The 14,566-nt window shown below is 41.6% G+C and overlaps 1 protein-coding gene across 1 annotated transcript; it reads right to left on the bottom strand.

Moving 5' to 3' along the window:
• Positions 1-204: 204 nt before the first annotated feature.
• On the bottom strand, positions 205-3,785 carry LOC308155890 (adenosine deaminase domain-containing protein 2-like; the record flags this gene model as incomplete). Its single annotated transcript, XM_080529256.1, has 8 exons — positions 205-315; positions 490-622; positions 1,097-1,331; positions 1,772-1,983; positions 2,173-2,340; positions 2,473-2,623; positions 2,980-3,108; positions 3,395-3,785. 8 exons carry the CDS (start codon positions 3,783-3,785, stop codon positions 205-207), a joined length of 1,530 nt encoding a protein of 509 aa, XP_080385382.1.
• Between the last annotated feature and the right edge of the window lie 10,781 nt (positions 3,786-14,566).

Below are 14,566 nucleotides of genomic sequence, written 5' to 3'. Positions count from 1 at the left end.
GTTTTCCCTTCTAATGCAATACTTCAAACTAAATCTTCAGACTTTTCTGTTTTTATTTTGCACATTATTGAACATGAACATGAATGTGAAACCAAACAGAACTTCAAACTAAAGAACATTACTGCATGCTTAATGCTGAAATTAGGCACAAATCACAAATTCAAACTCCTCTTTCAAACAAAACTACGCCCACACCCATGGGACTCAGTGGCTGAAGCTGTCGACCAGGTGTTTGGAGTTCCAGGGTCCTGCGCCATTGGAGAGGAACTGGTGGTTGACAACCATCTTGGCATTCTGATAGAGACTGGCTTCCAACTGAAACAAGAAGGAACACATCACACAAAATTCACATTCATGCTGTCAACACAATCTTGGCCAGATGATATTCGGTAGCACATGATATGGCTATGATGTCGCCTATATGCAGTGCAGACAAATACAGGTCCAAGGGTGCCAGGATATCTACTGATTCATGGTTCAACAACTCACCTTGGCACTGTGATAGGTTTGGAGGTTCAGTAGAGAACTTTGCCCACTCAGCTTTGCAATTTTGCAGAAGTTACAGTAGAGGGCTCTCTTGCACAGTCTGCTGGAGAAGCCAGGCCCACTCACAGTTGGGGAGCTAAGGGGCCAGAGAGAGCATTACGCCTACATAGAAAGACTCCACAATGAAATTATACATTTACATAATTTGTTTTTAAATGTTTGACATTTACCAGACGCTTTTATCCAAAGCAACTTACAAACGTGTCTAACAAGTAAGTGAATCACATCAGTCATCATAAGAACAAATCTATGCTAGGAGCAGGTGCTATTGGCAGTCACAATGCTAGAAGAAGGAAGGATCTTTTTTATATATACAGTAGAGGAACTGTACAGGGTAGTGGGGAGTGAAGAGGTCTTTACAGTCAAGATGGACAGGCAAGATGTAGTCTGAAGAGATGGGTCTTCAGTACCCATCAGACTTCATTGTAATGGTAGTATACCAAGTACGGTAAGTATGAAAGTAGTCATCGAGATCATCTATGTTTCATCAAAAATACTTAAATTGTTCCCATGTTACGAGCATCGTCTACCAGTAGCACCATTGACTTACCCATCGACAACAAAGCCTGTTGTGCTGTCCAGCACCTCGATGCTCAGGTCCGCGAGGCACCAGTTGATGCTGAGGTCTTTGCAGTGGCGAGAGCTGTGTTGAGGCGCCACCCCGTCACAACCTAGGAAGAATATCCTCTGTTTCCTAAAGGGTGGGACCAGCTGCTCCTCCCAGTCATCCCCCAGGCGATTGTTGATTGCGTCCGACACGTTGTCCGAGTTATAGCTGGAGTCACCTGAACGGACCAGTAAACCAGAACCAAGTTCTCAAAATTCCTTCTTAACCAGTTAAGGCCCCAATACAATTCTAGAACACTGCTGTAGATTGCTGAGAATTGTCAAGATAAAGATAAAATATTAGAACAAGCCTGAGAAAAGTATCACACACCAGTATTACACAGCACATTATTCAGGGAAAACAGACTAGATTGAGAAAGATTCAGTGACTATTTCAAAATGTACCAAAAGTCAGCATTAAGATTTTGGTTGTTGTGTTTGTATTATGGTTTGAAAACCAAAGCCGTCAACGGCTACTTACCGTAGAACATAGAACAGCCATTCCTGGCCGGGGGACGGGGGGGACTAGAGGCTTAGTGTCACTGGAGCACTGTCCGTCAGTCCTACAAGGGAGTTCGGCCTATGCTACTGTGATTGTAATGCATCCTTGGTTACTTACCTAGGACCACATTGATGATGTAGAGTGGCTCAATGAAGTGGCTCAGCAGCGCCCCCTGGATCCCGGTGACGGCCCAGCGGCAAAGTTTGTCACTGTCGGACATGCAGCAGACCCGGGCGCCCCACACACCCGGATGGAGGAGAGCCACAGGGATCAGAGAGCCCTTAGCATGGCACTGCAGCATCAGGGAACTGTAGAGATTCAGGGAGTTCCTATGGGGACAGAGGATGCACACAATCACTCTCACTGGGTCACTCAATTAGATCACTAAATTTGTGAAATGTAAACTGCCCCAAAATGTAATTCCCATCCAATTCTTACACTTCTGAGTGGATGCAAGCAATTAAGATTTCCGCATTGGACACTCAACAACAGCAGCCAGTGAAAATGCACACACTCACATGGAACCGCACTGTGCTGCCCCTCTTGGGGTCTGGTTGGTGTAGAGGTGAAGGTAGGTTTTGGGCTTGAGCTGGAGCAGGTGGCTGTCTGAGTTTCTCTCGTAGATGGAGCGCTCCTTGCACTTTGGGTCATGGCTGAAGAACAGCAGAAGCTGCTTGTACAAGAACCTGTATAGAAATACAGGATCGGACACATCATTTGCTAGTATCCAGTATTAATAGCTAAACAAACCAAACAAGTGAGTGAAGTGAGTAAGTAAGTCCAGACGATCCAACAAAACTCCTGTCAGGCTGATGTACCTTTGGAGAGCCCGTCTGGCGATGACCATGGCATGGCAGTCATGCACCATGGTGCCACTGAAGCAGAGCCAGTCACTGCAGCTTGACTCGCCCGTGCCCAACGCCACAACGTTGTAGCGCACATAGGACTGGCCCCAAGTGTCACACAGCTCTGGAGAGGGAATAATGTGGGAGAATCACATCCATAAACTATTCACAATCTATAGACACATATATATAATATAACACACATGGACGACACATAAACTGTGTGTGCGTACATTAGACATGCTCATCAAAAATAGGTGTCATTTACAGTCGTTAACATATTTTGTTAGTGTATTATTATTGAATAGATTCCAGGGACAGAGTTGAAAAGGTGAGAAGGTCAACGAGAGTTGTGGAAACAGACCTTCTTGGGGGGTTCGGATGCATAAAAATAAAAAAAGACTGATTTTGGATTAAAAATGGAAAAGGTGACTAGTTTGCATCCCTGAGATTCCCCAGTGAGCAGAGAGAAGACCTCACCTCTCTCCAGGACGAAGGCAGCCAGGCCGCTCTTGCAGCTGTGGAACTGGGCACACTCCCCCAGGAGGTCGTCAAACACGTTACTGGACACTGCTGCCATCCGATGCATGTGCCAGTCAGTGTAACCCACTAGAAAAGCAGATGCTTTCAGAGTCAGAAGAAGAGATGTACTAACCCTGACTCTTGGCAGATCATGCAGTATGTAGGCTACAGTATGGAAGACTATTCAATCAAACTGTTAGAAAAGGCAAACAGGTTTATGCCCCATGTTATAATCCTCAAGCCTAGCTGTGAATGTTTCCACTGACTTCCATCACAAAATAACCTGTTCCCTTCTAAATACACTCACAAGTTGTTTAATATGAATTCAATATCCGTTTGATTGATCATCAAGTGAGAGCACCTGGCCCCTAACCTCCACTCTTGGGGCTGCTCTGCAGGTTGTTTGACTGGTCCTGGAGCCCCAATTTTAGGAAGCTGTTGTCCAACTTGGGTGGGGATGTGCCAAGGAGGGAGAGGCCATCACTGTCGTCGCTATCACTGTCATCATCATCAGAGACGTCCTCCTCCTCCTCCTCCTCCAGCATTGGGTCAGGCAGTATAAGACTATGCAGGGGGTTGGCGAGGGAAGACCTCATGGGCCTATAGTCCTCTGGTAGCAGAGCCCCAAAAACGTCTGGGTTACTGGAATCAGTGTCACCACTTACACAGAAATGTCGTCCAAAAGCGCCGCTGCTGCCCCTGTGCATAAGAGAGGCCCCTGCCTTTCTAGGCAGCCGGCTACGTACAACATCTTCGTCCACCATGATTAGTACCTGCAGTGAACACAGAGTGCATGGGAATTCATTTAACACATGCATCAGTTGTTAGAAAGAGATGCCATTCGTAAACTAAAGGCTAGTAAAGCTAAAGGATACATTTGAACGGTAGGCCATTGTGATGGTAGTCCGTGTTAAGACCTAGAATTGTAGTACCACTGCACTGGACGCTGGCATCTTATGAGATGCTTTCGTGGATTTTTTCATAAAAACATTTTCTGATACAACAACACTAGAACCGTGTGTATGCTTATCTGCAAATGTCTCCCTCACGTTAAAATGCTGGCATCCCGAACGACATCTGTGGTTGAAGTATGGTGGAAGAAAAAAAAGTGCATGTGCAGTTTTGGCTAAACTAATTAGCTAGCTATCCTACTCAACCAGATTTTTAGTTGAAATATAATTAATTTCAATTGTTCTTTGTTTCACTCTATTCGACCATTATGTATGCCGGTTAGTCTCGTTGAGTTAAACTAAAATGTTCTGGTCTATATTTCAATTTTAGATAAAGTTATAGGTAGCTAGCAGGTGGCGCTGTGCAGACTCAATTACTGTATGAGTGAAGTTTATTCATTTACTGTATGAGTGAAGTTAAGGAGCTAATATTAGGGTGTTAGGTCACGTGACAGAATGTGGACGCTAGGAATAATTCTACAAAAATAACATGCTACTACAATATCAAATGCACTTTTGTGGCATTTCTATGACAATATATTGTTACATTTCAACATAAAAATATACCTCTAAACTGGTAGTACACTCTCTGAGTAGAGCGCTGCAGGGGAATTTTACTGGCTGCACAGTGTACAGGTTTTTTACCTTTGCCTGCTTGTGGCTCTGTCAGTATGTGAAGCGCATTGAGTCACATCTTGTGAGAAATTAGCTATATAAATAAAACTTGATTTGATTTGATACAATGTCTGGAATCTAATTTCTTTCATTTGACATTGGTTTAGTCATAATATAAAAAAAATGTCTATAGTACAGCTAAGGGCTAAGCCTATTGAGTGTTGGCTGTCCTTTGATCATATATCATCTTTGATTATAACTCATTGTTTATTAAATAAATAAATAAATAAATAGTTAGCCTACATGAAAATGGGCTTTTCATAACTCAGCATGGTCACAATACTGATTCGCCTATTATAGAAATAGTTTTCATAATATGGATTTTAAATCACAATTATCACAATCACATATTACTAAAAATCATGTTCAACACAAAGGGAGCAATGTTACTTATACTATAATAGTATACTATAATAAGTTAACACTTTATTTTAAGTGATTGGGGTATATGGAGCCGTTAAAACGGTTTTTAATCAAGATTTTCCCACAGATCTGCGTAAATTAACATGTACATTTGCATATTATTCTTTTAATTAGCATACTATTTTCATATTTATTTATTTTAAATGTCATGCATAGTAGTTTCTATCATCCCTGAAAATGTCATTACAGTGTGACCAACCTATCCTAAGCTATGAAGTAAAGTATGTAAAATATAGTGATAAAAAGGTCCATTTGGTGCCATTCCGGAAGACAGGTGTCCATTGTTAGGTGCGCGTCCTTTTTGACCCTGTCTCGGTTCACAAAATGGGTTAAACAAAGTGCTCTGTGCTTCTGAGAGTATGCTCTAGATAGAACATGTATATCAATTGTACCAGCAAAAGCAATCTTTAAAATTGGTACCTAACACCCTACTAATATATAACATTACTCTGTGTTGTAAGAATTATCTCTGTGAGAGATATTTACCGTTTTATCTTACCTGGCTTGTTAAGGGCTCATGATATGACAACGCAGGGATGTGACTGAACATAAGTTATAGCCTACTGCACATACAGGGGCGCCGCTAGGGGCGTGGTAAGTTAGGACGATTCTAAGAGCCCAGCACTGACAGGGTCCCATGAGAAATGTGTTTTTATTTATTTATTTATTTAATATATATTATATCTATAAATATTATTATTATTATTATTATTATTATTATTATCATCATAAGGACGTTAATGTAGCCGAATTCAAATTATAATTATATGTATTTTAAAAAGTCACAAAAGAAACAAACTGGAGAGTGACAAAAAAGGGCGACAGCTAGTCACAAAGTAAAAAAAAAAAAAAAAGAAACTATTCATTCACAGACCTTCTTTTGGGGCCCATAACATGTAGGCTATCTAGACAACAGTGGTTTAGTGATCTAATCACTGTGTGGATGATCTAGTTAGCTCGCTATAGCTAATTAACATTAACTTCAAGTAAAGTTAACTTACAGTGCACTCTCAGTATAATTTCAGTTAAATAAATGTATGAGATGAGTGCAATTTTGGTCCAAATATAGATTATTAGAGCTCAGTGAATTTGTATCCAGCAGCTATGCACTCTTGCTATAGCTAGCTAACTAGTATAATGTTACATGCTAATCACGTCATGCACAGATGCAGACATATTATGAATTATGTACCTATGGATACTCCATGCCAGGGCCCTCTTCAAGCAAGGCAGCCAGAGAGGAGAGCAGAGGTAAAGAGGCAGAAGAAGAAGAGCAAGAAGTAACAAAGGACAATGACAGCAGCACAGCAAGTTGGCTTCATCACTAGATTTCAAGGATCTTATTAAAGATTTTGCTACTAAGAAGGCCCAGCGTTTAGCTTTGATTTGATTTGATCTCTTTACTCCTATCTTGAATCGTTGTGCATTAGGCTAGATATAGTTTTTAGCTCTCCAGGTATACTATTCCACAGTACTGCCGCAGTGTAAAAATAAAAATCTTCCCATTTCACATTCAATTTCGCTGGCACCATGTCTGTGTTGCTCCCTCTTGTATAAGACACGTTTGTCTTTGTGTGAAACAAGCAATGCTGAGTCAGTAAATATCTCTCTGCTGTAATTCTTCATTGATCTAATCCTGACAGTATTATGGCCAACTGATCTTTACAAGATCTACATTTATTTAGACACAATACCACCCCATTAAAATTATTTTTTTTACTTTTTGTGTGATTTATACTTTTATAATTGGGTTCCAATCTTCATTTAATTATACTTGTGTCCTTGTGTTGTTCAAGTCTTAATTTAATAAGTTAAAGAATGTTGAGATTTCTTTGCTGAATTGTTGATTCCTGTATTAACTGTAATTTTAAATTACATTTACAAAAGATGTCCATCATTGGATTTCTTGCAGTGCATCAATAGTTCATCAACTTCAACTGGGTTTAGGTTGATGGGTGGTTTAGGTGGGGGGGCCCAAAATGATATTCTGTCATGGGGCCCAGAATCTCTAGCGGCGCCCCTGTGCACATAACACATGTTGACCACAAGAGGTCAGCAAATCAAATTAACTGGACTGGTTGGCCTGATCTGAGGACGTCGAATGCTCCGCAGGCGTCAGTCTGCTTTTCAAGACTGCAGGTTTTCCTCCAAAGCAATCCACTTATTAGAATAGTGAAGCCTTAATCAAGCCCCCTTTAAACAGCCTACTATGCCTACTAGCTGAGTTTGGAAACAAATTGGCCCTAAGACTGACCCAGGAGATGCCATCAGTGAACTGTTAATTTGCACATCAATTGCTTTATGGGTTGATTGAAGTTTATACTGTCCCACAGACAGTCTCACAGAGACCTGTCTAATCAAGACAAGCCAAATTATTCCAGGGAAGATGGGAGGTGAAAATAGAGTCAGTCAAGTAACCTAGAAACAACATGATGTGCACTGTCACACCACTCTTAAGATTAAAGACCTCTTGTGTAGCAACTGAACATATTACACACACACACACGCACACACACACACACACACACACATACACACACACACACACACACACACACACACACACGCACGCACACACACACACACACACACACACACACACACACAGTGTCGTTAACCATCATGCATTGTTCTACAGTCCTTTCTGTCTGTGGGCTGGTTAAACAGCTGCTGGGGTTGGCTTATGGGGGAGTGGGGGTGGGGGTGGAACAGTATGGATGGTGGGCAGTCTGGTTGTAACTGGAAGGCAGGGGGAGTTTGATGGGGGTGGGGCCCCTGAATAGGCAGCTGTATTCACTGTTGGAGCACTTCTCTTACCTTTAGTTAGAGCACTGACAATACCACTCATGTTAAAGTGGTAAAAGTGTCTGTGCTTCATTATTATTTAGACAGAGACAGAGACTAAGAATTGCTTGCCACCCTATCAGTATGTGCTATGTTATTTTATATCTGCCCTCCTGTTCATACCTTGTATTAAATAGAGCAGAAAGAGGGAGATAATTTGAGAGAATATCCATGTCCTGTGCGCATGTTATCTGCTCTGGATTGACACACTCTGGAATGAGGCGTTTAAAAAAAATCCTTTATATTCCTCTGAAAACATTTCATGGCACTGATCCAGCTGATACATAGTATTAGGTACCCAACCTCATTTAAATTAAGGGATTTAATTAATTATGTCCTATTCAGCAAACTCAAACATGCTGCAGGGGGTTGCGTCTGCACTGGTCTAGTACACACTGAGGTACCACAGTAATAATTAAATAGTGCCTTTAAGTTAAATAAGGAAATAAGGAATAATCCACAACATTTAGTGGTTTAAGGATTCCAATGTATGTTGTATTTAGTGTAAACTTTGTTTGTGCTTTTTGTCTCATGTTTTGGGTTTTTTTCTTTCTGATTTCCAGTTGACCCCTCCAGAAAAAGCCTGCCACTGTGTTATAGAGTTGTCTGACATCTGGTGAAAAAGAGACATGGATTCGGAGAAGCAGAAAGAAAAGGGAAAAAATCAATCCATCGATCTCTCCTCTGCAAGTACAAGTTGGAGTTTCCTCCCCCTTTTCCTCCCCCTTTCTGTAGCCCCTGCTGACCTTTGTGCCCTCCTTCTTTATTCTGTTTTCACCCCCACCTGTTCTTGTTCCCTCGTCCCTCCTGCTCCTTCTTTCATCACCCATCTGCCACTGCCAGAGGAGCTCCAGGAGGAGAGAGGGGGGTGGGGGGTACCAGAGGAGCTCCAGCAGGAGAGAGAGGGGTGGGGGGTGCCAGTGAAGCTCCAGGAGGAGAGAGGGGGGTGGGGGGTACCAGAGGAGCTCCAGCAGGAGAGAGAGGGGTGGGGGGTGCCAGTGAAGCTCCAGGAGGAGAGAGAGAGGGGTGGGGGGAGCGAGGCACAGGGGAAGAGGTAGAGGGAGAGAAGACAGGCAGATCTGTCCCTCGACTTGGTCTGTATTCAATTATCGTCATGCCACCACATGTTACCAAACAAAGGACATTTAACATTTGCCCAATGTTAGGTCTTTTGCTCAAGCGAAATCATTTCATTTTCATTCATAACAACACGTTTCGTTGTCTTCATAATTAGATTATGCACATGAGTCTGTTTGTTCGTAGGAGTCTTTTATTGTAGCCGAGCACTGGCAATCTGTGTGGTTACCAACTCCTTAACTATGGTTTTTATACCATCGTTTTCCTGATCATTGCCACTGCAAAATTAGACCAAAGACTGTGATATCTGTGTTACACATTACACAAAAAAACAGTCTTAATCCATGTTCGCTCATGTCCCCAAATGAACCCACAGATATACTGTAGGTATTATGTCATTAAGAAACTCAGACACACTTACCCTCAAACGCTCACACATGCACATGTGCCGCATATCAATGACCACCCCCCTACACACACACACAACGCAGCCACATGCCCCAGCACAACCCTCCCCCCCCCCCTCCCCCCCACCCCCACCCCCACCCCCACTCCTTTTGTCCTGTCCAGAGTCAGACTGCAGGCTGGGGTTGGGAGGCTAGAGGAGGCCGGAGCAGCCTGGCTTCTCCCCTGAGGGTCTGGTCTGATTTGCACCAGCACCCGCTCCCCTTGGGGAGAAGGGTCTGAGCGGCTGTATTGTAAGTGAGGCAGATGCTGGTCATTTTTAATGGGAGGGCCGGGGTGACGGTGTGACTCCTCTCTCAGGTTCCCATGCCCTGTGGCACGCTTGTGTCACTTCCCTCGAGGGGATACAGATGACACAGCAGCGAGAGATCATCAGGCGCCCACTGTCCATCTGCTCTCTAACACAAAGACACTCAGATGTACCATAGATATGAAGCACATACACAAAGACACTAGGCGCAGGTATGCTTATTCGCTAAGGTACAGAGAGACAAGATTCCCCCTTTCAGTGATAACCTTAGTAAAGTTGCATAGGATAAATAGGGAGACTATAAAAGATAGACAGTCAAATAAACACTCTGTACTAGGACTCAATGAAAATAATAATAATCTGGGAAGACTGTTATAGGTAGTATACATACATTTAAATGTAATTAAAATTGTTGAGTTGATGTATTATTGCTAGAATCAAAGACATCAATATATGGACTAGATACTGTATCTGTCTATCCATCTGTATCTGGCTCCTATTGTGTAGATTGTGAGTTGTAATTTGTTACGGATGTTGTATTAATTAAGTCATTTATTTTAAATGTATGGCCTGCTTGATCTCTTGTCACATTGTTTACAGTAATTTTCAATTACCATAATATGATTTGGTGACAATATTGTTATCAGGTTGTTGTTTTTTGTCAAAAACGGTTTCCCTGCATCTGTTCTGCTGTCCTCCACTGTATGAAATCAATATGAATGTTTAGTTCTAAGTGTGCCTTTTGGAAAAAACTTTTCTGAAAAAGTCTTCTGTCTGCACTTCTATTCTCCTATGTACATTCTAAAGTGGTAATAATAGGTGATTTAAATCTAAACTGGTAGGATTATACACAAAAGGTCATACAAGCACTTCCAGCAGGAATCTTTTATGAGGATGTGAGAAACACTAACTATAGTGTGTCACGAGGAGGATCCGGACTATATTCATGAGATTATTTATGCAAATTGCTGACAAACATGCACCTTTGAACAAAACAAAACAACAACCATAAGTTAAATGTGCCCCATGGTACAAAACCAGTTGAGATTATTGAGTTGCCAATTATTTCAATTATTCTTTTATGAGCAAGGTTGATAATCTCACAAAGAACACAAAGAACACCCATTGATGGCTCCTCCCAATGCACACTAATTTAGAACTGTATGATGAAGGATAAAAACTGTCTATTTGATTTTGTGCAGGTTGACACCTCTGAGATCGATAAGCTGTTGTTGTCTCTGCTAAATCAGAAACCGGCTGGTTTAGACCATCTAGATGGCAAACTGTTACAAACTTCTACTCACCTATCTACACCAATTTGTCACATCTTTAACAAATACTTAATGTACGGGGGTTTGCCTGGTTTGGTTTTGAAAGAGGCAATGTAATTCCAATACCGAAGGATAATAAATCAACCTTCACAGGTACAGAGAAAACAGCTAACTGATGATTGGCTGAAGCAAATGGATAACAAGAAAATGGTAGGCACAGTCTTGCTTGACTTCAATGCCGCATTTGATGTAATAGATCATGATGTAATGATTACTAAACTAAGGAAATATGGATTTAGCAGTACGGCACTCTCTTGGATGGTCATCTATCTATCTGAGAGATTGCAGAGAGTATTTTATAATGGAAGCCTATGGGACTGCATATACAACAGCTGTGGAGTTCCACAAGGAAGCTGCTTGGGCCCCTTACTGTTCTCTATTTTCACAATGGTCTGCCTAGCAATTGAGCACTCTAACATGGTAATGTATGCGGATGACACAACACTGTATGGCACTGCTTCAACAAAACATTGACTAGTAACCATCCTGAATCAGGATCTAGAGAGAGTGTGTAATTGGGTGAAAAACAACAAGCTAGTCCTCAACATTGCCAAAACTAAAAGTATTGTTTTTGGCTCAGGAAGTATGCTTATTGGTGATCCACAGCTGCATCTACCAATGTCAGGGATGGCAATAGAACAGGTCAAGAAGACAAAACTACTGGGTGTAATGTTGATGGACTGTTATCGTATAGTCTGATCACATTGATGGCATTGTGACTAAAATGGGAAGGGGCATAGCAATGATTAGAAAGTGCTCCTCTTATTTAACATCCTCCATTATCAGTCAATTAATACAGTAATTGGTCTTTTGTCACCTGCAATAGTCCAGTCAGCGGCAGCTAAGAAAGGCATAAATAAACTACAACTAGTTCAAAATCGAGCTGCCAGATTGGCACGCTATTGCTCAACACGCACAAATATAGGTGGCATGACGTCATCGAAGTGCGAAACGGGCGCAAAGGGCAAAGGCTTCAAAGTTGCGTTTTTGCAAAAAAAAAAAAAAATCTGATTTCGTTTTTTTGTCACCAGACACAAGTTAAGGTTTTGAACTACCCACTCGTTATTTTTTCGAGCAGTTTTACGATAGTTAAATACGTGTACTTAGTCAACAAAATAAGCTTATTTTTCGCCTAAAATCTGCTGGGAAATCCTCCCTTGTGGGAGGGGTTCCAGGTTGTTTCTCATTGGTCGATCGACTGGCGACGGGGGAGGATTCAGGAAGCAGAGTGCTTTGTTTGTTTACAACAGAATGTGTTCGACCAGACTGAGACTCTGAGGTAAGATCTTCTATGTATGTACATAGCGCCTTTGTTAGTTAAGTTAGTTGTTAGTTACTAGTTGAAACCAGTGTGTTCGTGTATTTAGACATTTCTTTATTATTACCTACTAGCAACTAACTGAAAGCACATTGTTCCTGGCCACCATTGTTGTTAGCATTCTAGCATTGTAGCTCAGAAATGTCTGTCTAAGTTGAAAGTACGGTTAGTAGTATGTCTACGTTGTAAAACTCATGTTCAGTGTGTAATACTGGAATACTGTAACATGTCAAGTGTAATAGATTACAGAAATGTTAAAAGTTTAAAAACACGTGTTCCTTTGTTTGTTATGAACGAGCTAGCCGCTAGCCGCTAACACTACTCTGAATACTAGCCTAGTGACTAGGTAATTATCATTGTCATGTATTAGGCTAGCTATTTTATGAACATGGTATGGTAGTATTTTATGAACATGGAGTGCCAGTAACTGTAGGCAATATTTTAATGTACTATCTTCCTTTTGTTGCAGCTTTGATGCCCTCAAAATGCTTTTGATGCCCTCCACCAGACACAGCAGCTCAACAAGAGCTCACAGCCAAAACTAGAGGATGGCCCAAAAAAAAAAAAAATGAATATACAGAATATAAACTTGTGACTGACAGTCACATACACACACACAAAGATCATCAGCTATAATATAATACGAAGTAGGCCTACATGAGCACAAAAGCGGCTAACGTTACTGATTAACTGTTTACTGTAGTGCAGAGAGATGGTAGTCGTAGGCGGCGTATCAAATGACAAAGCTAAACGTTTAATGAAGGACATGAACGATTGTCAACAACACACTCAAGCAGTAAATAGAACAGTCTTAACAACTTGGGTACTACGGACGGAACAATAGTCTCAACCTATAGTTCCGTGCGTGAATTATGTCAACCCACCACATTACAGAAGTAAAATCACAGTCAGATGGAGCATTCGGTAAACAGCTGAGTATCAGCTGAGTTAAAGAAAACAAACTCTTACCTTTGATGAGACCCACATGAGTCCTGTTTTCCCGTACTTCTCCCGTGTGTCTCTTATTGTCCAAATGTTCCCTGAATTTTAGCTGCATGTTTTTCCAGCATGTAATTCCGTTGTCAATAAAAAAATCGTCTCCCCTTCTTTTCCCCTTGACAATACTGTGTCGTTGCTAAAGTGACGGCACATAAGAATCGTTTTTTGACTTGCTAATGTCTGCTAACGTAGCACTTGAAACTGGCGCCGTTCTCTGGACTGCAGCTGCTCCCGCGTTAGCATTAGCATCCATCTTTTCTTCTCCCTTCTCACCGTCACGAGCTCAAATGACACTTGTCGGCCGATCTAACTCTTAACACTCACTTACAGGACTTCTGACACCATGTCGTGTTATTCTATTAAACATACACGTGAGTCCTTCTGTATTTCAATGTAAGTGTCTTTATTTTAAGTCGCTCTGTAAGCTCTACAATACCGGTCTCTTGTTGTCTCGTCGTAACCTGCCCACCTGACCTGGGGGGTATTCCATCAACATCGCTAAAGGAAAATCCTGGCTTATTTTTGATAACTCTCGCGAGACCTATCAGAATATGCCTGGATATTTGTAAGAACTCTCGCGAGATTTATCAGACTAAACCTGGATTTTCCCTTTAGCGATGTTGATGGAATACCCCCCGGATGTCACTACGGTGGCCTGTACACAATAACAATAATACCACAGTTCACATTTAGACCAATCAGGAGCCCTTGTGTCACGTCGTCAACTGAATGTCATTAATCTGATTTTGGATCAGCGGTTAGAGAGAGATGGGCGTGGATTTAGGTGCACTTTTAGTCAACATCCATTATAGCGCTGATCTAGGATCAGATATATTTTAATCAGCTAAAATGTTCTTTTTTTTTTTTTTGGAGAACTTTTTTTTTTTTTTTGTGTGTGGACTGAATCAATTCGTGGCGGAGGAAATTCCATCGTGGCGGCCCGCCACCAATAAATGCATGTAGAGGAAACACTGGCATATATGAATATAGCATGTGAATATAGCATATATGCACCTGTCCTGTTTCTGGGGCCGATCTGCTTCATCCAGGCCTATTGCATTTAGAGGCCATGGTCAACTCCCAGCTAAGAACCTTTTTATCTTCCCATTCTATTCTAAATATGCACCAATCTGGCTTTAGACCTGGTTGTAGCACAGTCTCGGCTGCTGCACTTGTCTTAGACGATGTGTTAAATTGCTTAGAATAGAAAAAA

This window comes from Nansenia antarctica (genome assembly GCF_963989245.1).
Source record: "Nansenia antarctica genome assembly, chromosome: 4".
In the NCBI taxonomy this organism is placed as follows: Eukaryota; Metazoa; Chordata; class Actinopteri; order Argentiniformes; family Microstomatidae; genus Nansenia; species Nansenia antarctica.
Note: the sequence above shows the minus strand (reverse complement) of the source record. Positions and strands in the feature narration are given on the sequence as shown.